The sequence below is a fragment of the Nerophis ophidion genome, linkage group LG19 (genome assembly GCF_033978795.1).
Source record: "Nerophis ophidion isolate RoL-2023_Sa linkage group LG19, RoL_Noph_v1.0, whole genome shotgun sequence".
In the NCBI taxonomy this organism is placed as follows: Eukaryota; Metazoa; Chordata; class Actinopteri; order Syngnathiformes; family Syngnathidae; genus Nerophis; species Nerophis ophidion.
In genome coordinates, this window is record NC_084629.1 from 46,621,731 (window position 1) to 46,647,864 (window position 26,134).

Genomic DNA, 26,134 nt, shown 5'->3' on the forward strand with positions numbered 1-26,134 from the left:
GAATTTTTGCGATATTACGGAGATGAAAGAAGGCCGTTTTAGTAACGCTTTTAATGTGTGACTCAAAGGAGAGAGTTGGGTCGGAGATAATACCCAGATTCTTTACCGTGTCGCCGTGTTTTATTATTTGGTTGTCAAATTTTACCGTTGTATTATTAAATAGAGGTCAGTGTCTAGCAGGACCGATAATCAGCATTTCTGTTTTTTTGGCGTTAAGTTGCATTGTCCAATAATGGCTAAGCAGCTGACTCCAATGCCATCATTTACTCCTCTAGTGCCCTTTGACAAGCTTCTCTTTGTTCCATCTGGAGTTGACCGACATTGGCAGCGTGTCTGCCATCAATGCCACACCAACCTTGTGTGTGTTGGGGGTGGTTAAGTCCTGCCAAGACTTCTGCATCATCTGTGAACTGAACCATACCAACATCTCCTGCAGGGAAGCGGTAGTGGCAAATATGTTCTACCTGACCTTTCATGGGTGGTATTTTCTGAACCCAGCTCGCTAAAGATGGGGGTTTTTCCGGAGGGGGTTGGTGAGGCTGTTCTTGGTGGGGGGGTATTGCCCTGCAGTGGACATGTGCGCAGTAATTGCTGTCATCTTTGTTTCGGCACCCTCTTTCAGTGCGGGTTCCATGGGGAGGTCAGGGCAGTGGTGCGGACAGGATTTGAAGTACTGATACACATGTAGAAACACACCACACCCTTATGTCAAAACATAACGAGGCCAGACAACCCCCACCCCACTATATGGTGTAGACCAGAGCTGTCACCACCTTGAACTCAAACTTATCATAAATAATTCACACCATACAATATCCTACCCTAATACCCTACTGTGCAATACATCCGACACTGATTGTGATACCACTGATCTGCGGTACTCTTGTCTTGTTTTGTATATTGGATAGTAGTCTGTTTATTTCAATTCTTATTTTTTATCTTTATTACTTCTTGTGTAATTTATTTTTATCCCATATTTGTTTCCAGTACCGCATTTTAAGTTGGAGTCCTTAATCTCGTTAGATGCATATATAATGACAATCAATCAATCAAAGTTTATTTATATAGCCCTAAGTGTCTCAAAGCCACAACGACATCCTCGGCTCAGACCCCACAATCTTTTTTTGTTCATTCAGTAAGTGTATTAAATCATTGTGAGCTAAGAATTAAAGGGGAACATTATCACAATTTCAAAAGGGTTAAAAACAATAAAAATCAGTTCCCAGTGGCTTGTTGTATTTTTTTGAAGTTTTTTTCAAAATTTTACCGGTCTCGGAATATCCCTAAATAAAGCTTTAAAGTGCCTTATTTTCGCTCTCTGCGAAGACACTGGCCATTTCCCTGTGACGTCACACAGTGCTGCCAATGTAAACAAACAATGGGAATACCACAGCAAGATATAGCGACATTAGCTCGGATTCAAACTCGGATTTCAGCGACTTAAGCGATTCAACAGATTACGCATGTATTGAAACAGATGGTTGGAGTATGAAAGTATTGAAGAAGAAACTGAAGCTATTGAGCGAATTGCTATTGGCGCTATTCATAGCCATAGCATGGCCGAATAGCTGTGTTAGCATCGCCGGTAAAATGTGCGGACCAAACGATCAGGACTTTCGCATCTTTTGACACTGGAGCAACTTAAATCCGTCGATTGGTAAGTGTTTGTTTCGCATTAAATTTGGGTGGGAGGAAACGTAATATAGTTGCAAATGCATCTGCAGGTTATCCATACATCTCTGTACCATGTCTGCTTTAGCACCGCCGGTAAATAGCATGTTAGAATCGATTAGCGTTGCATGCCTTATGTACGGAATAATTCTGGTTGTGGATACAGACCTCGAAGCTATTTTATTTGGTACAAGGTGAAATGATAAGTTTGGCCAGTAGATGGCACTCACACATAAGATGTACATGTGTAGACTGCAAGATGAAGCCAATAAACACCACAACTTTATATGTTCCAAATACTTTTGGCAATATTGTGTATGTTTCAGGTGAGATGCGTAATTTACAATAAACTTACAGGGAGCAGGGAAGCGAGGAAGCAGCAGACCACTCAATGATGTAAACAGACACACACGCGAGTGATCTCGGCGCCGCTAAAAATAGTCTGCGTTAGCGCTTGTAATAACAATATCACTAATATTTGGTTAATATTCAAATCGCAAAATATAAATTAAGAATTGTTTGGAGTTTTTGAATATATGGATATATGGGTGAAATAGAGGAGCTCCCATTTTCTCTGTTGTAAACAGACTTTTATATAAGTTATTTTAATATTTAGAATTAAAAAAACAAAAAAACAATTGTCCCTTGTTATATAAAGATTGTGAATAGAGATGTCCGATAATGGCTTTTTTGCCGATATTCCGATATTGTCCAACTCTTAATTACCGATTCCGATATCCACCGATATATACAATGGTGGAATGAACACATTATTATGCCTCATTTTGTTGTGATGCCCCGCTGGATGCATTAAACTATGTAACAAGGTTTTCCAAAATAAATCAACTCAAGCTATGAAAAAAAAAAGCCATCATGGCACTGCCATATTTATTATTGAAGTCACAAAGTGCTTTTTTTTTAACATGCCTCAAAACAGCAGCTTAGAATTTGGGACATGCTCTCCCTGAGATAATCCTGGTACCCACTACATCTATGGGAAATACTAAACTTTGACTTTCACAAAGTGCATTATTTATTTATTTTTTTAAACATGCCTCAAAACAACAGCTACAAAAACAATGAAGCCACACAGTTTCAGTCCAGAGTATACCAGAGTCATAAAGTAAACAATAACATAGTCCTCCTTAAGTGCAAGACTGCCTGGTATACTGTATAACAGGAAATTATAAACTGGACTCAATCTGTCCTGCTCTAACGTATTTGTATGAGTAACACAAATGTGCTGCAAGCTGGTGGTGAGTGCTTGAAGTGGCCTAGCAGTCAGTCAGAGCTTCTGAAATGCTGCATTGAGACATGACACCTCCTGTTCACTGCAAGCTGCAAAGTGCGTGCCATCCAAACTCCACCGTAGCCTTTGCATTGTCCCTGAACACAACGTGGGTTTTCGCCCTGGCCTGGTTTTTGTTGTATTTTATTTTTTTCTCAGCGGAGTCTTTAAGCGACAACTATGTGGTAATACTTTTTTCCGGTGTTCTTCCGCTTGTATTTATTGTGTATCTCCTTTTGATTCCTGAAGTGGTGGCAGATCAAATTGCTCGTATGAAAGAAAGACGTCTTGGTTCCTCCTCGCGTAACCAACTTTTTGCAGTCATTGCAAGTTGCCAGTTTTTTTTATCCGGGTGTCAAACTCAAATACAGAGTGGGCCAAAATTCAAAACTGAACAAAGCCGCGGGCCAAGGTTGAACAAATTGACCTTTTAATAGGGACCCAAACAAGTTTTGCAATGAATATTGAACAAGCAAGGTTTAAATAGGGCAGCACGGTGGTACAGGGGTTAGTGCATCTGCCTCACAATACGAAGGTCCTGAGTAGTCCTGGGTTCAATCCCGGGCTCGGGATCTTTCTGTGTGGAGTTTGCATGTTCTCCCCGTGACTGCGTGGGTTCCCTCCGGGTACTCGGGCTTCCTCCCATGGAACAGGCAGAGCTTATAAAACGTAATAGTGCAAAATCAACTTTCAAAAAACAAATGAAAAAACATCAGTGGTATATTAAATAAAATGTAATTAAAAAAAATAATGTCTCTTTTCTATTTGCAGCCTTCTGAGGTAAATACCAACATTAACTTTTTCCACAGGCTAATAAATTCGAAAATAAAATAAAAATTAGGTGGGCGGGGCGTGTATATTGTAGCATCCCGGAAGAGTTAGTGCTGCAAGGGTTTTCTGGGTATTTGTTCTGTTGTGTTTATGTTGTGTTACGGTGCGAGGGTTCTCCCCGAAATGTGTTTTGTCATTCTTGTTTGGTGTGGGTTCACAGTGTGGCGCATATTTGTAACATGGTTAAAGTTGTTTATACGGCCACCCTCAGTGTGACCTGTATGGCTGTTGACCAAGTATGTGTGTGTGAAAGCCGCATATATAATGTGACTTGGCCAGCACGCTGTTTATATGGAGGAAAAGAGGACGTGACGGCATGTTGTAGAGGACGCTCCCAATATTGTTGTCCGGGTGGAAATCGGGAGAATGGTTGCCCGGGGAGATTTTCGGGAAGGGCACTAAACTTCGGGAGTCTCTCGGGAAAATCAGTGTTACCGCTCTAATGTTAATTTGATATTGCCTCAAGGGCCAAATGAAATTAAACGGCGGGCCAAATTTGGCCCGCGGGCCAGAGTTTGACACCCATGCTTTAAAATAATCCCAAACCATGTCGTTACTCAGTCACCGAGCGAGCTGGCTTGTTAGCCACGGCTACAGCACCGGCAACAACACACTCTTGTTGTTGTTATGCTGCGCTCGCGGCGGTTTAATGAGGTCATCAAGCGTCGCCAGTACACCTGTCATGCTGTCGTCAACTCCTTTGTTGTGTGTGGGAGAGGGGAGAGGGGAGGGGCTACTGACGGGGAGACGCAACTGCTCTGTACTTCCCCCTACGTCCGTGTTTTACCGGATATGTACCGCTCCGTACAGCGTCATTAATGTGACTTTTTGAAACCGATAATTTCCGATATTACATTTTAAAGCATTTATCGGCATATCTATATAAGACTTCATCCATCCATCCATTTTCTACCGCTTATTCCCTTTTTTTGGGGCCGCGGGGGGCGCTGGCGCCTATCTCAGCTACAATCGGGCGGAAGGCGGGGTACACCCTGGACAAGTCGCCAACCTCATCACAGGGCCAACACAGATAGACAGACAACATTCACACTCACATTCACACACTAGGGACCATTTAGTGTTGCCAATCAACCTATCCCCAGGTGCATGTCTTTGGAGGTGGGAGGGGCCTATCCCCAGGTGCATGTCTTTGGAGGTGGGAGGAAGCCGGAGTACCCGGAGGGAACCCACGTATTCATGGGGAGAACATGCAAACTCCACACAGAAAGATCCCAAGCCTGGATTTGAACCCAGGACTGCAGGACCTTCGTATTGTGAGGCAGACGCACTAACCCCTCTGCCACCGTGAAGCCCATAAGACTTCATATTCCGCTAATTATATTATAATGTTACTGTGACAGTCTCTCGCTGTCGTGCGGGTTCCCAGGACCATCAAGGAAGGACATTGCTCGAGCAGGTTTGACTTTTGTTTATTTTTCAATAAAACCTTATCTACGGTCGGGTCGCTCTTCCCCTGCGCCTCCCTCTGCTGCTCGCTCCGCCGTCTACTTTTCAGCCTGTTGCTCTCCATCTCTCGTGCGCTGCAGGTGCTGCGTGCTCTCCAACTCCTTCTGCCCCGTTCTCTCCTCCTTCTCCCCTTTTATACATCGTGAGGAGATATGTCAATCGTGTCTAGGTGCGCGTTCCACACACCTGATCTCGCTTGCGGCGTCACGCTCCGCCTCGCTGCTCGCCCGCATTTTCCGCCTCCTCGTCGCCATCTTGGGCCGGGCTCCAGCGTGTCCTCCCCCGCAGCTCATTCGCCAGCTCCGCCTCTCCACAGTTACACTCAGATTTGAGAATAAATGCTTAGTGTGTGTGTCTTTAAAAAATCCTTCCAAAACAGCCTTCTTGTTCCGTCAGAAGCTGCAGTGTCGAGTGCAGCAGCTGCATTTAATCACGCCCCAAATCTAATCAGCCCGCGGCCTCACGCATCTCCGCTCGGATGCTGCTATTATTGTTTTTATTTTTTTTTACAGCGACAGTAGATTTACAAGGACGGATATGAGAGTGCGGCAGTCAGATAAAAACGGTTATTGTTTTCACCTTTTCTTCTTTATGTTCCCGTATTGACATTGAAGTTGGAAAAAACAAAACTCCACCTACAAACTGGGTCAAAGACTATTCAGGTGTTTCAGGTTTTGAGCGTTTTCATTCATCCATGCATCCATTTTCCTCCGATTATCCGAGGTCGGGTCACGAGGGCAGCAGCCTAAGCAGGGAAACCCAGACTTCCCTCTCCCCAGCCACTTCGTCTAGCTCTTCCCGGGGGATCCCGAGGCGTTCCCAGGCCAGCCGGGAGACATAGTCTTCCCAACGTGTCCTGGGTCTTCCCCGGTCGGACGTGCCCTAAACACCTCCCTAGGGAGGCGTTCGAGTGGCATCCTGACCAGATGCCCGAACCACCTCATCTGGCTCCTCTCCATGTGGAGGAGCAGCGGCTTTACTTTGAGTTCCTCCCGGATGGCAGAGCTTCTCACCCTATCTCTAAGGGAGAGACCTGGAAACTCATTTGGGCCGCTTGTACCCGTGATCTTATCCTTTCGGTCACAACTCATTTAATCATGATCAATACCGGGGTTTCCCGCAGCGCTTTGTTGTTAAGGCGGCCTAAACTAAAGTCTTAAAAAATATATATATATTAGGGGTGGGCAAATTTATGCGTTAACTCATCAATCTATTAACGCCGACAATTATTTTATCGCACATTTGCGTATGTTGTTTACATGCTTTTATTTTGTTAACGCCTTTTCTTAACAAGATGGCGTCGCCCGGCGTGGAGGGGCTCTTGGTAACGATGGAACATTTGGCAAAAATACCGGACAATTCTGCAAATGTCCTGGCTGGCTTACAGCGTGGTCACTCCGGGATCACTTACGACCGCCAGACAATTCTGGATGTGGATAGATCGGGCCGTTTTGGACTGAATGAGGCGTGCTTGCTAGAGCGGCTAGCTAGCATGGGAATACTTTGCCGGCTACATCCAGCGGCCTGTGAAGCAGCGGAGTATATGTGTTGTCTGTCTATTTATGAATAATGCAGACCAGGAGTGTTGGCTGACTTCTTAACGTTTGCTTTCAGAGCGTGCATATCACAACATACAAGATGTCGTCATGGCGACACAACCTATACATGCTCCTCACTCCTGTTGCATGCTGGGTAGGGTAGTTCTTTTTTTCCCTGGCTCATAACATCACAATATAGTACCATGTATATGATGCCTTCGGTTTATCAAAGCACCAAGCAAACAATCGGAAAATTCCCATCATATCAATTCCTAGATATGGTCATAATTATTTTAAGTGCACTACGCAGAATAAACACAACATTATTAATATTGCTACTACGGATAATTTGATCAAAAATTCCCTAAAACAGCCCACTACCTATAATATAGGTTTTTTAAACATAAGATCCCTGATAAAAAAAATGTTTCTGCTGTTACCTCAGAAATTGCCTGTTCAGATGTTATGATTGTGGCTCAGAGATTTGTATGTAGATTATATTTATTTTCCATAACAAACAGGATAACTTAAATACCCTGGCAGTGGCAATAAGCTTAAATGTTTGTATTTACATTTTTGGAGTTGATTTTCATCAAATATGCTATTTAACTGCTACTGTTTAACAAGGACTGATTTAAATTGTGTTTGCACAACAAATGTTTTGGCGCTTTTGTTCATGTGGGAGAATATTCCAATAAAGGTGCACTACACACTACTTTTGAAGTCATTATTGGCCTTTGCGTATACAATGCAGTTAATCGCGATTAATCGGAGAAATAGTGCGATTAACTTCGATTAAAATTTTTAATCGTTGCCCAGCCCTAATATATATTTATAATATATTTATTTTTTGTCTTGTAAATTAAGCATGATGAGTTGAGCATATGTCAGCATTTGGCCCCACTTTTAACTTTTTCAAATGCTTATTGCACACGCTTATTTACAGAAAGTCATTAATTTGACTTAGTCATTATTTTGTCTTAGTTAGTCAATATTTACTAAGTAAAAAATAATGACATACTAAGTATCTCAGGGTAACTTGGACCGTTTTGTGTTTTGTTTTTACTTTACGGTATAGCTCGGTTGGTAGAGCGGCCGTGCCAGCAACTTGAGGGTTGCAAGTTCGATTCCCGCTTCCGCCATCCTAGTCACTGCCGTTGTGTCCTTGGGCAAGACACTTTACCCACCTGCTCCCAGTGCCACCCACACTGGTTTAAATGTAATTTAGATATTGGGTTTCACTATGTAAAGGGCTTTGAGTCACTAGAGAAAAAGCGCTATATAAATATAATTCACTTCACTTCACTACGGAAAAAATATCGAGATATATATAATAATAATAATAATGATGGATTAGATCTATATGGCGCTTTTCTATTGTTAGATACTCAAAGCGCTCACAGAGAAGTGGGAACCCATCATTCATTCACACGCTGGTGGTGGTAAGCTACATCTGTAGCCACAGCTGCCCTGGGGTAGACTGACGGAAGCGTGGCTGCCAGTTTGCACCTACGGCCCCTCCGACCACCACCAATCATTCATTCATCATTCATTCACCAGTGTGAGCGGCACCGGGGGCAAAGGGTGAAGTGTCCTGCCCAAGGACACAACGGCAGCGATTTGGATGTCAATAGGTGGGAAGCGAACCTGCAACCCTCTGGTTTCTGGCATGGCTGTTCTACCCACTACGCCATGCCGTCCCATATGTCATATATTGCCACTCAGCAAACCGAGTGGAAAACACGACCAAAAATTGTTGGCTTCTTCATGCGACGAAGCCGGCCTACTTCACCACAGTCTGTAGTCTATTACCCCCCCAGCCCCCAGGCTGTGGTGAGATGGAGACGTGATGATGGATCCTTACGCCCGGACACTTCCCCGGGCGACGCCCCCTTCCTCCTGTAACAGAGGCTTGGGCGATTATTTTGACTCTTACAGTAGAAAAATGTGGCCAGTCTATCTAATACAAACAATATGATCGATGGCGGGTCTCTCCCTTAGAGATAGGGTGAGAAGCTCTGCCATCCGGGAGGAACTAAAAGTAAAGCCGCTGCTCCTCCACATGGAGAGGAGCCAGATGAGGTGGTTCGGGCATCTGGTCAGGATGCCACCCGAACGCCTCCCTAGGGAGGTGTTTAGGGCACATCCGACCGGTAGGAGGCCACGGGGAAGACCCAGGACACGTTGGGAAGACTATGTCTCCCGGCTGGCCTGGGAACGCCTCGGGAAGAGCTGGACAAAGTGGCTGGGGGAAGGAAGTCTGGGTTTCCCTGCTTAGGTTGTTGCCCCCGCGACCTGACCTCGGATAAGCGGAAGAAGATGGATGGATGGACATATATATGAGGTAGATCACCTCAACTTGGTCATTTATTAAGTAATTGATTAACGTTGAAAAACTTATTGGGGTGTTACCATTTAGTGGTCAATTGTACAGAATATGTACTGTACTGTGCAATCTACTAATAAAAGTTTTAATCAATCAATAAATGATTACTGAGCCTATGGTGCTGTTAAGTTATTGTGGCTCAATTTGCCTTATTTTTTTTATTTTCATGTATTATTATTTAATATATATTATTGTTTTAGTTGCTTAAGAGATATTCCTGGCTCTGAATTTGCTCATTGCTATTTTTATGTTTTTGTGCATTACTTGTTGCCGTAATCATTAAACAAACAGGTTACTCATCAGTTACTCAGTACTTGAGTAGTTTTTTCACAACATACTTTTTACTTTTACTCAAGTAAATATTTGGGTGACTACTCCCTACTTTTACTTGAACAATAAATCTGTAAAGTAACAGTACTCTTACTTGAGTACAATTTCTGGCTACTCTACCCACCTCTGATCCTGACTCATCCTGCTTCAGTTCCCGTTCACTGACATTTCCATTGGGTTTCTATTTTTACTGTGTAGTAAAGCAGCATGGTTGGTTAGAAAGATGTTCCCACAAGCATAAATTAGTGCCGCTGTGTGGAGGCAGCAGGACCAGGGGCCCGCATTGGCATCCTGGCAGTGGCTGGTGGCTGTCCTGGATTTGTCCATGCTCATTCAGACACTTTGCCTTTTTCGTATCAGTGCCACAGCTTTCAGTTCCATTCCAGTTGCAGTTCCCATTGTACTGGGGCATGTCAGTCTTTTGGGCAGGCGGTCTGGTTCTGTTCTCCTCATCTTCTGGAAACAGCTGGCGCTCTGCATGAGGCTGCCTGGAGTGGCGTCAAGGACAATCTTGTTCCTCTAACAGGGCTGACCTAACTTTTTCCACTGAGGGCCGCACACTGAAAAATCAGAGCAGGCGGGGGACATTTTCGTAATTTTTATTCTAAAAACCAATACAATATATGTATAAAAAATATACATTTAGGCCTCCACTCAGTTATGATCCCGGGGACCCCATAGGGCAGGGGTAGGGAACCTATGGCTCTAGAGCCAGATGTGGCTCTTTTGATGACTGCATATGGCTCTCAGATAATAATTGTATTTATATAGCGCTTTTCTCTAGTGACTCAAAGCGCTTTACAAAGTGAAACCCAATATCTAAGTTACATTTAAACCAGTGTGGGTGGCACTGGGGGCAGGTGGGTAAAGTGTCTTGCCCAAGGACACAACGGCAGTGACTAGGATGGCGGAAGCGGGAATCGAACCTGGAACAGCGGGAGGCAGGGTGCAGGTAAAAGGTGTCTAGTGCTTAAACCAGGGGTAGGGAACCTATGGCTCTAGAGCCAGATGACTGCATATGGCTCTCAGATAATTATATTTATATAGCGCTTTTCTCTAGTGACTCAAAGCGCTTTACAAAGCGAAACCCAATATTTAAGTTACATTTAAACCAGTGTGGGTGGCACTGGGGGCAGGTGGGTAAAGTGTCTTGCCCAAGGACACAACGGCAGTGACTAGGATGGCGGAAGTGGGAATCGAACCTGGAACCCTCAGGTTGCTAGCACGGCCACTCTATCAAGCCAGCTATGCCTAGTAACCGTGTAATACTCTTCCATATCAGTAGGTGGCAGTTGGTAGCTAATTGCTTTGTAGATGTGGGAAACAGCGGGAGGCAGAGTGCAGGTAAAAAGGTGTCTAATGCTTAAACCAGGGGTAGGGAACCTATGGCTCTAGAGCCAGATGACTGCATATGGCTCTCAGATAATTATATTTATATAGCGCTTTTCTCTAGTGACTCAAAGCGCTTTACAAAGTGAAACCCAATATCTAAGTTACATTTAAACCAGTGTGGGTGGCACTGGGAGCAGGTGGGTAAAGTGTCTTGCCCAAGGACACAACGGCAGTGACTAGGATGGCGGAAGCGGGAATCGAACCTGGAACCCTCAGGTTGCTAGCATGGCCACTCTACCAACCGAGCTATGCCGAGTAACCATGTAATACTCTTCCATATCAGTAGGTGGCAGTCGGTAGATCATTGCTTTGTAGATGTGGGAAACAGCGGGAGGCAGGGTGCAGGTAAAAAGGTGTCTAGTGCTTAAACCAGGGTTAGGGAACCTATGGCTCTAGAGCCAGATGACTGCATATGGCTCTCAGATAATTATATTTATATAGCGCTTTTCTCTAGTGACTCAAAGCGCTTTACATAGTGAAACCCAATATCTAAGTTACATTTAAACCAGTGTGGGTGGCACTGGGGGCAGGTGGGTAAAGTGTCTTGCCCAAGGACACAACAGAAGTGGCTAGGATGGTGGAAGCGGGAATCGAACCTGGAATCCTCAGGTTGCTAGCACGGCCACTCTACCAACCGAGCTATGCCGAGTAACCGTGTAATACTCTTCCATATCAGTAGGTGGCAGTCGGTAGATCATTGCTTTGTAGATGTGGGAAACAGCGGGAGGCAGAGTGCAGGTAAAAAGGTGTCTAATGCTTAAACCAGGGGTAGGGAACCTATGGCTCTCAGATAAATCTTAGCTGACATTGCTTAACACGATAAGTAATGAGAAATTCCGCTGGTAATCACAGTTTCAAAAATAACGTTCAAATGATAAAACATTCTGATGCATTTTAATCCAACCATCCGTTTTCTACCGCACCTGTTCAAGATGTGGCATTAATGGTAAGAAGTATTATATGTATTATTGGTTAACTTTTATAATAACAATGTTGTTAAAAAGAATAAGAGACTTATTGTACTCTACAAATGTTGGTCATACATACCACATCGCTCGGTTGGTAGCGTGGCCGTGCCAGCAACTTGAGGGTTGCAGGTTCGATTCCCGCTTCCGCCATCCTAGTCACTGCCGTTGTGTCCTTGGGCAAGACACGTTACCCACCTGCTCCCAGTGCCACCCACACTGCTTTAAATGTAACTTAGATATTGGGTTTCACTTTGTAAAGCGCTTTGAGTCACTTGAGAAAAGTGCTATATAAATATAATTCACTTACTTAAAAATGCACAAATGTAGTTGTATTCAGTGTTGAAAAATGTTTTATGGCTCTTACGGAAATACATTGTGAAATATTTGGCTTTCATGGCTCTCTCAGCCAAAAAGGTTCCCGACCCCTGCCATAGGGCATGGGTGTCAAACTCTGGCCCGCGGGCCAAATTTGGCCCGCCGTCTAATTTAATTTGGCCCTAGAGGCAATATCAAATTAACATTAGAGCTGGCCCGCCGCTGTAACACCACATTCACCGCTAACACTTACTTGCCAACCCTCTCAATTTTCCCGGGAGACTCCTGAAGTTCAGGGCCCCTCCTCAATTTCATCCCGGATAACAATATTTGGGGTGGGCGTTCTCTACAACCTGTCTCCACGTCCGCTTTTCCTCTATACATACAGCGTGCCGGCCCAGTCACATAATATATGCGGCTTATACACACACACTCACAAGTGAATGCAAGGCATACTTGGTCAACAACCATACAGGTTAGGGATGCACCGAAATGAAAATTTGTGGCCGAAGCCAAAGCCGGATTAAATTTGAATGCTTGGCCGAAGGCCGAATACCGAATAATGAATGCAGTTTTTCACAATTTTTTTAATATTGCATAAATAGCCCAGAATAAATATTCAGACATGTTTTTCAAATAAAGTAATTTTTTATTGAATATTGACATTTTTTTAATATTCCAGTAGTCTTTGCTTTTCAAAAAAAGCACAGTTTTTCATTTATATTAGGCCTTCAAACAAAACATGCATTCCAAAAAAAAAAATAAAGTGCATTGAAGTGGATAAACCCACAACAAATGAATGATTGTCCTTTTGGCAAAAGTCTGCTTAGCCACAGTAGATATGCTAATAATGTAAACAGAAGGCTCAAGTAAATCTCAATTAAGTGTGTGCTTGTAACCTCATACACTTATACAGGTAGCCTACACAACAGGCTAATAATGTAAACAGAGGCCCCACTAAATCTCAATAAGTGTGTGCTTGTAACCTCATACACTTATACAGGTACACAACATATCCCAATGTAACCTCATACACTTATACAGGTACACAACATTGTAACCTCATACACTTATACAGGTACACAACATTGTAACCTCATACACTTATACAGGTACACAACATATCCCAACGTCACTGCACGTTGGTTGATTGCGTCACCGCGTCAAAAAATTGCGTCACACGCCACTGTTTTTAACTCATTCCACCGAAGGCCGAATGTGGCTTTTTTTGCCATATTCGGCCGAATATATTCGGTTACCGATTAATCGGTGCATCCCTCATACAGGTCACACTGTGGCTGTATAAATACCTTTAACACTGTTACAAATATGTGCCACACTGTGAACCCACACCAAACAAGAATGACACATTTCGGGAAAGCATCCGCACCATAACACAATAGAATACCCAGAACGCCTTGCAGCACTAACTCTTCCGGGACGCTACGATATACACCCCCCGCTATCACCAAACCCCGTCCACCTCAACCCCACCGCCGAAAAGAGGCATTCAATTTTTATTTACATTTTATTTGATATGCCATTGATATTTTTTCATTATTATTATTATTTGAAACTGGATTTTGCATGTCACTATAAAGTTATATAAGCCTTGCTTGTTCAATATTCAATGCAACACTTGTTTGGGTCCCTATTAAAAGGTTCATTTGTTCAACCTCGGCCCGCGGCTTTGTTCGGTTTTAATATTTTGGCCCACTCTGTATTTGAGTTTGACACCCCTGCCATAGGGTTTTGGGCAACAAAAATATAAAAAATGTGTCTGTCAGTTATTTGATGTTGAACCCCAGGATGCAGAGAAGGAGGCAGGCATTGAATGGGAAAACATGGTTTTAATTTAAAATACTAAATCAAACAAAAAGCGCGCACATGGGCGGATTAACAAACTAAGGGTCTTTAGCATAGAAGCTAGCAAGAAACAAAAAAATAACCTAGCGTGGAAGCTAGCGGGTAGCAAACAGGAAAAACTGGAAATGGCTAATGCTAATAGAAACAGCTTACCGCTACGACGACCAGGACAAAATGTAGCTTGACAGGTAGTAGCTGTGACAAAACGACACGACAAGAGCGACATGTGGCAACGACAATACAAATGACAATACAATGATCCAGAACTGACTGGAGGAACAAAGCAGGGGAAATAGGAGCGGGCTGATTGACACCAGGTGTGACCAGACGCCAATCAGCCGCAGCTGAGTGAAAACAGGACACAGGGAGACAAACAGGAAGCTGAACCAAAATAAGAGCACTAGACAGGAACTAAGGACAGGAAATACTAAACACACAAACAAACTGTCAGTGGCAACTCCGACAGTGTCATTATTCAGTATTATAATTTTTATTATTATGCAAGTTTTAAATCTCTAGATCAACAGTAGAAAAAATATGCAGTATCTCCACCCAATAACTTTTTTAGGTGAAATATTTGAGATTATATAATAATTGGAGCCTTAATTTTGGATTTTGATTCATTATTATGTTTGGAGCTATTACACTTAAAAACAAATCACACTAAAAATAATTGGGGATCCAAAAGTGTCCTACTTATTAAAGTGTTAAAAAATAAATTATACATTTTCTTTACTGTTTAAAGTTAGCACAATAATCTCGAGATCAACTTCAGATATATCCGTCTATTTTAAGTTTTATTGTTGTTTATGTGTTTGTTTGTTTTAGGCCCTTCTTTAAAAAAAAAACAGCTCAGTTATTTATATGGCAAAACACAAAATATGCAACATTTTCCCCCAAAAATATCTCAAAGTGGAATATTTAATGTGACGTAATCGGAGCCTTGAATAGGTCAATAATTCAAAATGACATTGATTTTGATTCATTATTTTTTTTTCAAGAAAGAAACAGCCTGCATGGCAGCTTTGTGTTATAAGAGTAAGCATTGCAACAATTTCTTGTTACATTTCCCCTGTCTGCTCTTTTATACCACTTTTGATGTTTTACATTTTTTTCAATTGTATTCCTAATTGCACCGGGGGCCACTAAAAAATGGCCCCCGGGCCACAATTTGGACACCCTTGTCCTAAAAGAATGTATGACGCAGGGTTTTCCGCAACGCTTTGTTGTTAAGGCGGCCGCCTGAGTTCAGCAGTGAAAACAGTCCTTTGCATATGCATCCACGTTTATGGATGTATGTTATATTGTCTTTATATTCCAGCCAGTTAATCCATTTTGAAGGGGCATTAAGGGAATTATTATTATGATGCGTTCAAGAGTCTTATGTGCTGAGGGAAGAAGCTGCTACAGATCCTGGAGGTTCTGCTCTGGAGGCTGCGGAACCTCTTTCTAGAGTCCAGCAGTGAAAACAGTCCTTTGCATATGCATCCACGTTTATGGATGTATGTTATATTGTCTTTATAGTCCAGCGAGTTAATCCATTTTTGGGAAAGGGGATTATTATGATGCGTTCAAGAGTCTTACGGCCTGAGGGAAGAAGCTGTTCCACAACCTGGAGGTTCTGCTATGGAGGCCGCGGAACCTCTTTCTGGAGTCTAGCAGTGAAACAGTCCTTTGCATATGCATCCAGGTTTATGGATGTATGTTATATTGTCTTTATATTCCAGCCACTTAATCCATTATTTTGGAGGGGATTATTATGATGCGTTCAAGAGTTTTACGGCCTGAGGGAAGAAGCTGTTCCAGAACCTGGAGGTTCTGCTACGGAGGCTGCGGAACCTCTTTCTAGAGTCCAGCAGTGAAAACAGTCCTTTGCATATGCATCCACGTTTATGGATGTATGTTATATTGTCTTTATATTCCAGCCAGTTAATCCATTTTTGGGAAAGGGGATTATTATGATGCGTTCAAGAGTCTTACGGCCTGAGGGAAGAAGCTGTTCCACAACCTGGAGGTTCTGCTACGGGGGCTGCGGAACCTCTTTCTAGAGTCCAGCAGTGAAAACAGTCCTTTCTTTGCATATGCATCCACGTTTATGGATGTATGTTATATTGTCTTTATATTCCAGCCAGTTAATCCATTTTTGGGGAGGAAATTGAGGGAATTATTTTGATGCGTTCAAGAGTCTTATGGGCTGAGGGAAGAAGTTATTACAGATCCTGGAGGTTCTGCTACGGAGGCTGCGGAACCTCTTTCTAGAGTCCAGCAGTGAAAACAGTTTTTTGCATATGGAGCCAGGTTTATGGATGTATGTTATATTGTCTTTATATTCCAGCCAGTTAATCCATTTTTAAGGGGAATCGAGGGAATTATTTTGATGCATTCAAGACTCTTATGGGCTGAGGGAAGAAGTTATTACAGATCCTGGAGGTTCTGCTCTGGAGGCTGCGGAACCTCTTTCTAGAGTCCAGCAGTGAAAACAGTCCTTTGCATATGCATCCAGGTTTAAGGATGTATGTTATATTGTCTTTATATTCCAGCCAGTTAATCCATTTTTGGGAAAGGGGATTATTATAATGCGTTCAAGAGTCTTACGGCCTGAGGGAAGAAGCTGTTCCACAACCTGGAGGTTCTGCTACGGAGGCTGCGAAACCTCTTTCTAGAGTCCAGCAGTGAAAACAGTCCTTTGCATATGCATCCACGTTTATGGATGTATGTTATATTGTCTTTATATTCCAGCCAGTTAATCCATTTTTAAGGGGAATCGAGGGAATTATTTTGATGCATTCAAGACTCTTATGGGCTGAGGGAAGAAGTTATTACAGATCCTGGAGGTTCTGCTCTGGAGGCTGCGGAACCTCTTTCTAGAGTCCAGCAGTGAAAACAGTCCTTTGCATATGCATCCAGGTTTAAGGATGTATGTTATATTGTCTTTATATTCCAGCCAGTTAATCCATTTTTGGGAAAGGGGATTATTATAATGCGTTCAAGAGTCTTACGGCCTGAGGGAAGAAGCTGTTCCACAACCTGGAGGTTCTGCTACGGAGGCTGCGAAACCTCTTTCTAGAGTCCAGCAGTGAAAACAGTCCTTTGCATATGCATCCACGTTTATGGATGTATGTTATACTGTCTTTATATTCCAGCCAGTTAATCCATTTTTGGGGGGGATTGAGGGGATTATTATGATGCGTTCAAGAGTCTTATGGGCTGAGGGAAGAAGTTATTACAGATCCTGGAGGTTCTGCTACGGAGGCTGCGGAACCTCTTTCTAGAGTCCAGCAGTGAAAACTGTCCTTTGCATATGCATCCACATTTATGGATGTATGTTATATTTTCTTTATATTCCAGCCAGTTAATCCATTTTTGGGGGGGGGATTGAGGGGATTATTATGATGCGTTCAAGAGTCTTATGGGCTGAGGGGAAGAAGCTGTTACAGAATCTGGAGGTTCTGCTACGGAGGCTGCAAAACCTCTTTCTAGAGTCCAGCAGTGAAAACAGTCCTTTGCATATGCTTCCACGTTTATGGATGTATGTTATATTGTCTTTATATTCCAGCGAGTTAATCCATTTTTGGGGGTGGATTGAGGGGGATTATTATGATGCGTTCAAGACTCTTATGGGCTGAGGGAAGAAGTTATTACAGATCCTGGAGGTTCTGCTACGGAGGCTGCGGAACCTCTTTCTAGAGTCCAGCAGTGAAAGCAGTCCTTTGCATATGGATCCACGTTTATGGATGTATGTTATATTGTCTTTATATTCCAGCCAGTTAATCAATTTTTGGGGAGGGAATTGAGGGAATTATTTTGATGCGTTCAAGACTTACAGGCTGAGGGAAGAAGTTATTACAGATCCTGGAGGTTCTGCTACGGAGGCTGCGGAACCTCTTTCTAGAGTCCAGCATTGAAAACAGTCCTTTCCATATGGATCCACGTTTATGGATGTATGTTAGATTGTCTTTATATTCCAACCAGTTAATCCATTTTTAAGGGGGAATTGAGGGAATTATTATGATGCGTTCAAGAGTCTTACGGCCTGAGGGAAGAAGCAATTACAGATCCTGGAGGCTCTGCTCTGGAGGCTGCGGAACCTCTTTCTAGAGTCCAGCAGTGAAAACAGTCCTTTGCATATGGATCCACATTTATGGATGTATGTTATATTGTCTTTATATTCCAACCAGTTAATCCATTTTTGGGAAAGGGGATTATTATGATGCGTTCAAGAGTCTTATGGGCTGAGAGAAGAAGCTGTTCCACAACCTGGAGGTTCTGCTACGGGGGCTGCGGAACGTCTTTCTAGAGTCCAGCAGTGAAAACAGTCCTTGGTGGAGGTGGGAAGAGTCTCTGCAGATTTTCTAAATACAGTGATTAGGTGATTAGGCCACCTGATCCTCATCATTTGGATGGGAGGCCAAATATTTTTGTCAATATTGTGTAGTTGGGACTGATTCTACACAATCTGTAACATTTTGCTTGAGATTAATCAACAATTAAGTCCAACACAATCGAATTTGTAAGGATCAATTAATCGACTGATTGGTAAATTTGCCCTCCGCTGACCCTGAATTATTTGACAAAAGCTATGTTTTGGTTGAACTACCACGGTGCAATGTCTGTTGAAGGGGAGGAATGTTGGGGGTTGTTGGGATAAGATTATGGATCTGGGTGTGGAAGTGAGACGTTTTTCTTGTCTTCAGACTTGGTTGAGCTGTTGCTAGAGATTGTCTTTTCTGTCTGTTTAGTGTCAAGTCAGAGGCTTGCTGGAAACATTCTTTCACACAACAGTAGATGATTAGCCCAGTCAGGGTGATCTCCACTCACGCTGCGATGCACTCCGAACCTGTGCCGACCAGTCAGGCGCAGGCAGAAGTGCTTCATGGTGTTTAGTTTGTCAGGGTGCGTCAGCGCTGGAAAAACAATGTTGGACCGATAACTGAAGACACACGTTTGGAGCCGTGGGATGACTTTGAAGCAAGGGGGTTTGTGGGCGAGGTGGAGTTCACTGAGGAGGTTTGACTTCTCTGTTAAGAGCCTTTGACCTCTATGGGGTTTGAACCCAAAAGTGGACACTGCAAAAAGTCGGTGTTCAAAAACAAGGAAAAAAAATACAAGAGTTTTGTTTGAACTAAGCAAAATTATCTGCCAATAAAACAAGAAAATGTGGCTTGTCAACACTTTGCAAAACAAGAAGAAAAAAATACAAAAATTAGGGATATTTTGTTTGAACTAAGCAAAAGTATCTGCAAATAGAACAATTAGATTTGGTTTGTCAAGACTTTCCAAAACAAGAAAAAAAATAAAAAAATTATGGGTATTTTATTTTAACTAAGCAAAATGATTTGCCAACAGAACAACAAAATTCGGCTTGTCAAGACTTTCAAAAACAAAAACAAAAATTATGGGTATTTTATTTGAACTAAGCAAAATTATCTGCCAATAGAACAAGAAAATTTGGCTTGTCAAGACTTTCCAAAACAAGAAAAAAAACAACACAAAAATGAGGGGTATTTCATTTAAAATGAGCAAAATTATCTGCCAATAGAAGAAGAATATTCGGCTTGTCAAGACTTTCCAAAACAAGAAAAAAAATATATAGAAATTAGGGATATTTTATTTTAACTAAATAAAATTATCTGCCAATAGAACAAGAAATTCAGCTTGTCAAGACTTTCCAAAACAAGAAAAAAAAAAATACAAAAATCAGGGATACTTTATTTTAACTAAGCACAATTATCTGCCAATAAAACAAGAACATTCAGCTTGCCAAGACTTTCCAAATCAGGAAAAAAAAATTAGACGTATTTTATTTGAATCAAGCAAAATTATCTGCCAATAGAACAAGAAAATTCGGCTTGTCAGAACTTTCCAAAACAAGAAAAAAAAAAATACAAAAATCAGGGATACTTTATTTTAACTAAGCACAATTATCTGCCAATAAAACAAGAACATTCAGCTTGCCAAGACTTTCCACATCAGGAAAAAAAAATTAGACGTATTTTATTTGAAGTAGGCAAAATTATCTGCCAATAAAACAAGAAAATTCTGCTTGTCAAGACTTTCCAAAACAAGAAAAAAAAATTAGGGGTATTTTATTTGAACTAAGCAAAAATGATCTGCCAGTTGAACAAGAAAATTCGGCTTGTCAGGTCTTTCCAAAACAAGAAAAAAAAAAAAAATTAGGCATATATTTTATTTGAACTAAGCTAAATTATCTGCCAATAGAACAATGAAATTCGGCTTGTCAAGACTTTCCAAAACAAGTAAAATTAGCTAACCTCAATGAACCCAAAAATACCTTAAAATAAGTATATTCTCACTAATAACAAGTGCACTTTTCTTGGTACAAAAAAAGAACTTTTTGTTCAATAATGTGGGGCGGCATAGCTCGGTTGGTAGAGTGGCCGTGTCAGCAACTTGAGGGTTGCAGGTTCGATTCCCGCTTGTGCCATCCTAGTTACTGCCGTTGTGTCCTTGGGCAAGACACTTTACCCACCTGCCCCCAGTGCCACCCACACTGCTTTAAATGTAACTTAGATATTGGATTTCGCTATGTAAAGCGCTTTGAGTCACTTGAGAAAAGCGCTATATAAATATAACTCACTTCACAACTCACTTCAATATGTTGAAAAATATTCTTAAATGAAGTAAATGCTAGTGTCATTATCTTGACATCATGATTTTGTTTTTTCATGTAGTTTTATACTTGGCCGATATTATCCGCCGATAAATGCTTTAAAATGTAATATCAGAATTCATCGGTATCTGTTTCAGGAAGTAAAATGTATGACTTTTTAAAACGCTGCTGTACGGAGTGGTACACGGACAGAGCGCCATTAGACCTTAAAGGCACTGCCTTAGCCTGACGGCCCAATCACTTAATATCTACGGTTTTTCACACACACACAAGTGAATGCAATGCATACTTGGTCAACAGCCATACAGGTCACACTGAGGGTGGCCGTATAAACAACTTTAACACTGTTACAAATATGCGCCACACTGTGAACCCACACCAAGCAAGAATGACAAAAACATTTCGGGAGAACATCAACACCGTAACACAACAGAATAAATACCAAGAATCCCTTGCAACACTAACTCTTCCGGGACGCCACAACATACTAATATAATTTATGATGGGTCTATGGAAAATGTGAGCAAATCTGCTGGGTCCAAAGTACACATACATAAATGATAAATAAATAAATGGGTTGTACTTGTATAGCGCTTTTCTACCTTCAAGGTACTCAAAGCGCTTTGACACTACTTCCACATTTACCCATTCACACACACATTCACACACTGATGGAGGGAGCTGCCATGCAAGGCGCCAACCAGCAACCATCAGGAGCAAGGGTGAAGTGAAGTGAAGTGAAGTGAATTATATTTATATAGCGCTTTTCTCTAATGACTCAAAGCGCTTTACATAGTGACACCCAATATCTAAGTTACATTTAAACCAGTGTGGGTGGCACTGGGAGCAGGTGGGTAAAGTGTCTTGCCCAAGGACACAACGGCAGTGACTAGGATGGCGTAAGCGGGAATTGAACCTGCAACCCTCAAATTGCTGGCACGGCCACTCTACCAACCGAGCTATACCGCCCCACGTCTTGCTCAGGACACAACGGACGTGACGAGGTTGGTACTAGGTGGGATTTGAACCAGTGACCCTCGGGTTGCGCACGGTCACTCTTCCACTGCGCCACGCCGTCCCCATGGTACATCAATGTTTATATTTGGTTACAAGTTTCACTGCAATAAGCGCTTTTGGCAGCCATCCACAAGCTTCTGGTTGAATTTTCGACCACTCCTTTTGACAAAATTGGTGCAGTTCAGCTGAATCGAATCCTAAATAACACTGCACCAGCACCACTTAAGCACTTTGTCCAGTTTACATCTGCTGTGACCACTCGAAACACACCAGCCTCCACCAGGGGGCAGTGTAGCGTACCCAGAGGTAAAACATCTTTTACACAATCAGCCTTTTCATATAAAGCCATAAAGGAATGGAAGGACCTCACAACAAACTTCTAAAGTCTAACAGATTACTCTTCATTCACAATTGAAGTTAAAAAGTGGTTTAGGAGCAATCAAAGCTGCTCACACGGTCAATAAGGTGGCCACTAAGATTGACACATCAACTTAATGTGTATTATATTTATCCATGATAGCATTTTTGTTGTAAATTGTGATGTGTGTGTGTTAAAATCATGCTTGTTTTTACAAATGATGACAGATGTGAACAAGAGCATGTATTGTCTTTGTGTGATGATGTAAATGAGGTGTGGTTGTATTCTATATTAAGTATGTGTCCATGAAAGGGCATTTTATGACTTTTCTTAATTGGATTACATGCTATAATATAATGTTATTGTTATAATTGTATTGCATGATTTGGTATCCTTTAATTGAGGTAACCAGGGACTGCAGATGGAAATGAGCTATTTAGCTATAATCTGGTACAGAACATATCTGTCTTTGAGCTTAATGTTTGTGTGCATTGTCCCTTCAAATAAAGACTAAACAACAAATGTGTTGGTTTTCTGACATGGACTTGTTTCTTCGGCATTGTCCACGCTTTTAAGTCAGGACTTTGGGAAGGCAATTTGAAAACCTTTAACTCTAGCCTGAGTCAGCCATTCCTTTACCACTTTTGACTTGTGTTTGGTGGTCATTGTCCTGTTGCGCCCAAGACCCAACCTCCGGGCTGATGATATCAATCAATCAATCAATGTTTATTTATATAGCCCCTAATCACAAATGTCTCAAAGGACTGCACAAATCATTACGACTACAACATCCTCGGAAGAACCCACAAAAGGGCAAGGAAAACTCACACCCAGTGGGCAGGGAGAATTCACATCCAGTGGGACGCCAGTGACAATGCTGACTATGAGAAACCTTGGAGAGGACCTCACATGTAGGCAACCCCCCCCCCCCCTCTAGGGGACCGAAAGCAATGGATGTGGAGCGGGTCTAACATGATACTGTGAAAGTTCAATCCATAGTGGCTCCAACACAGCCGCGAGAGTTCAGTTCAAAGCGGATCCAAGACAGCAGCGAGAGTCCCGTCCACAGGAAACCATCTCAAGCGGAGGCGGATCAGCAGCGTAGAGATGTCCCCAACCGATACACAGGCGAGCGGTCCATCCTGGGTCCCGTCGAGCGGTCCATCCTGGGTCTCGACTCTGGACAGCCAATACTTCATCCATGGTCATCGGACCGGACCCCCTCCACAAGGGAGGGGGGGACAGAGGATAAAAAGAAAAGAAGCGGCAGATCAACTGGTCTAAAAAGGTCTATTTAAAGGCTAGAGTATACAAATGAGTTTTAAGGTGAGACTTAAATGCTTCTACTGAGGTAGCATCTCGAACTGTTACCGGGAGGGCATTCCAGAGTACTGGAGCCCGAACGGAAAACGCTCTATAGCCCGCAGACTTTTTTTGGGCTCTAGGAATCACTAATAAGCCGGAGTCTTTTGAAGGCAGATTTCTTGCCGGGACATATGGTACAATACAATCGGCAAGATAGGATGGAGCTAGACCGTGTAGTATTTTATAAGTAATTAGTAAAACCTTAAAGTCACATCTTAAGTGCACAGGAAGCCAGTGCAGGTGAGCCAGTACAGGATATTAGGTTGTCCTGAAAAATTTGGAGGTAATCCTCCCATTTACTCTCTGTAAAGCACCAGTTCCATTGGCAGCAAAACAGGCCCAGAGTGTAATACTACCACCACCATGCTTGACGGTAGACATGGTGTTCCTGGGATTAAAAGACCTTACTTTTTCTCCTCCAAACATATTGCTGGGTATTGTGGCCAAAAAGCTAATTTTTTGTTCAATCTGACCACAGAACTTTCCTCCAGAAGGTCTCATCTTTGTCCACGTGATGTCAGTGTCTTGTGCGACTTCTGATCGTGATTGTATTTTTCCCCCACAGATTAAAGCTTCAGGCAAGGTGCTCTTTGACCTGGTGTGCACCCACATGAATCTCATCGAGGGCGACTACTTCGGCCTGGAGTTTCAGAACCATCAAAAGATGATGGTAAGCAAGGAGGACAAATAAGTCCAAGTGGAATTCCTATACAGCAGGGGTCAGCAGCCTTTTTGAAAGCAAGTGCTACTTCTTGGGTACTGATTAATGCCAAGGGCTACCAGTTTGATACACACTTAAATAAATTGCCAGAAATAGCCAATTAGCTCAATTTATTATTAATAATTAATTATATTTATCTTTGTGGAAACACTGATCGTCTTAATGATTTCGCACAATAAATATATATAGGAACAGATAAATATAAAAAAAATAAAAAAGTATTTCTGTCCGTCATTCCGTCGTACATTTTTTTTCCTTCTACGGAAGGTTTTTTGTAGAGAATAAATGATGAAAAAAACACTTAATTGAACGGTTTAAAAGAGGAGAAAACAGGAAAAAAATGAAAATTAAGTTTTGAAACATAGTTTATCTTCACTTTCGACTCTTTAAAATTCAGAATTCAATCGAAAAAAAGAAGAGAAAAACTAACTAATTAGAATAGGTTTGAAAAAAAATAAAAAATAAACTTTATGGAACATCATTAGTAATTTTTCTGATTAAGATTAATTTTAGAAATGTTGATGACATGTTTTAAATAGGTTAAAATCCAATCTGCACTTTGTTAGAATATATAACAAATTGGACCAAGCTATATTTTGAACAAAAAAAATATCATTATTTCTTCTAGATTTTCCAGAACAAAAATTAAAAAAAAAAATTCAAAAGTCTTTGAAATAAGATTCAAATTTGATTCAACAGATTTTCTAGATTGGCCAGAATCATTTTTTTAAATTTTAATCATAATGAGTTTTAAAGAAATATTTCACAAATATTTTTCGGCGAAAAAACAGAAGCTAAAGTGAAGAATTAAATTGAAATGTATTTCTTTTCTTTACAATAAAAAAAATAAATGTACTTGAACATTGATTTAAATTGTCAGGAAAGAAGAGGAAGAAATTTAAAAGGTAAAAAGGTATATGTGTTTAAAAATCCTAAAATAATTTTTAAGGTTGTATTTTCTCTAAAATTGTCTTTCTGAACGTTATAAGAAGCAAAGTAAAAAAAAAAAATGCATTTATTTAAACAAGTGAAGACCAAGTCTTTAAAATATTTTCTTTGATTTTCAAATTCTATTTGAGTTTTGTCTCTCTTAGAATTAAAAATGTCGAGCAAAGCGAGACCAGCTTGCTAGTAAATAAATACAATTTAAAAAATAAAGGCAGCTCACTGGTAAGTGCTGCTATTTGAGCTATTTTTAGAACAGGCCAGCGGGCGACTCATCTGGTCCTTACGGGCGACCTGGTGCCCGCGGTGACCCCCAGGCATGTAGTTTGTTACAACCAACTACATGTTGATATCTTCTCCGCAGGTTTGGTTGGATCCCATCAAGCCTATTATGAAGCAGCTTAGACGTAAGTATTCCCAGAGCTCATCGTTTAAGGCTGTTTATAAAAGATGATTCAACCATGTAAGAGCAGAAGTCTGTTCTGAAATCTCCTCTTCCTAACAGGACCGAAGCACACGACGTTGAGGTTTGCTGTGAAATATTTCCCTCCAGACCATGCCCAACTGCTGGAGGAGCTGACCAGGTTGGTTTCTTTGCGCATTATTAACCATCTGGGGATTACTTGATTTATTGGCAATAGAGGAATTAAAGGTAAAAAAAAAAAAAGTCCTCAGTGAGTTAGGAGTGTATGAAAGATTTTGGATTTTCTAGTTTTGTTTGCGCAAATCACTCAATCAAATCCAGTCCTAAATTAAAGTAGAAAACATCTAGTTTTTTCAATGTTTTATTTCATCCATTTGAATGTTCAATTGACCTAATGATATAATTATTTTAATAGAATAAAAAAATAGTTGAACATACAGTATTTTTTGGAGTATATGTCGCACCTGCCGAAAATGCATAATAAAGAAGGCAAAAAACATATATAAGTCGAATTTTTGGGGGGCATTTATTTGATAAAACCCAACACCAAGAATAGACATTTGAAAGGCAATTTAAAATAAATAAAGAATAGTGAACAACAGGCTGAATAAGTGTAGGTTA

The 26,134-nt window shown here is 41.5% G+C and overlaps 1 protein-coding gene across 4 annotated transcripts in view; it reads left to right on the plus strand.

The window, feature by feature from the left end:
• LOC133538478 (FERM, ARHGEF and pleckstrin domain-containing protein 1-like) overlaps positions 1–26,134 on the plus strand; it is a 200,803-nt gene that overhangs the window by 102,247 nt on the left and 72,422 nt on the right. For all 4 annotated transcript variants that reach the window (XM_061880134.1, XM_061880135.1, XM_061880136.1 and 1 more), the window contains 3 exons: positions 23,989–24,093; positions 25,454–25,496; positions 25,595–25,673. In XM_061880134.1, the coding sequence (XP_061736118.1) occupies positions 23,989–24,093; positions 25,454–25,496; positions 25,595–25,673 (227 nt within the window). The remainder of the gene's footprint in view (positions 1–23,988; positions 24,094–25,453; positions 25,497–25,594; positions 25,674–26,134) is intronic.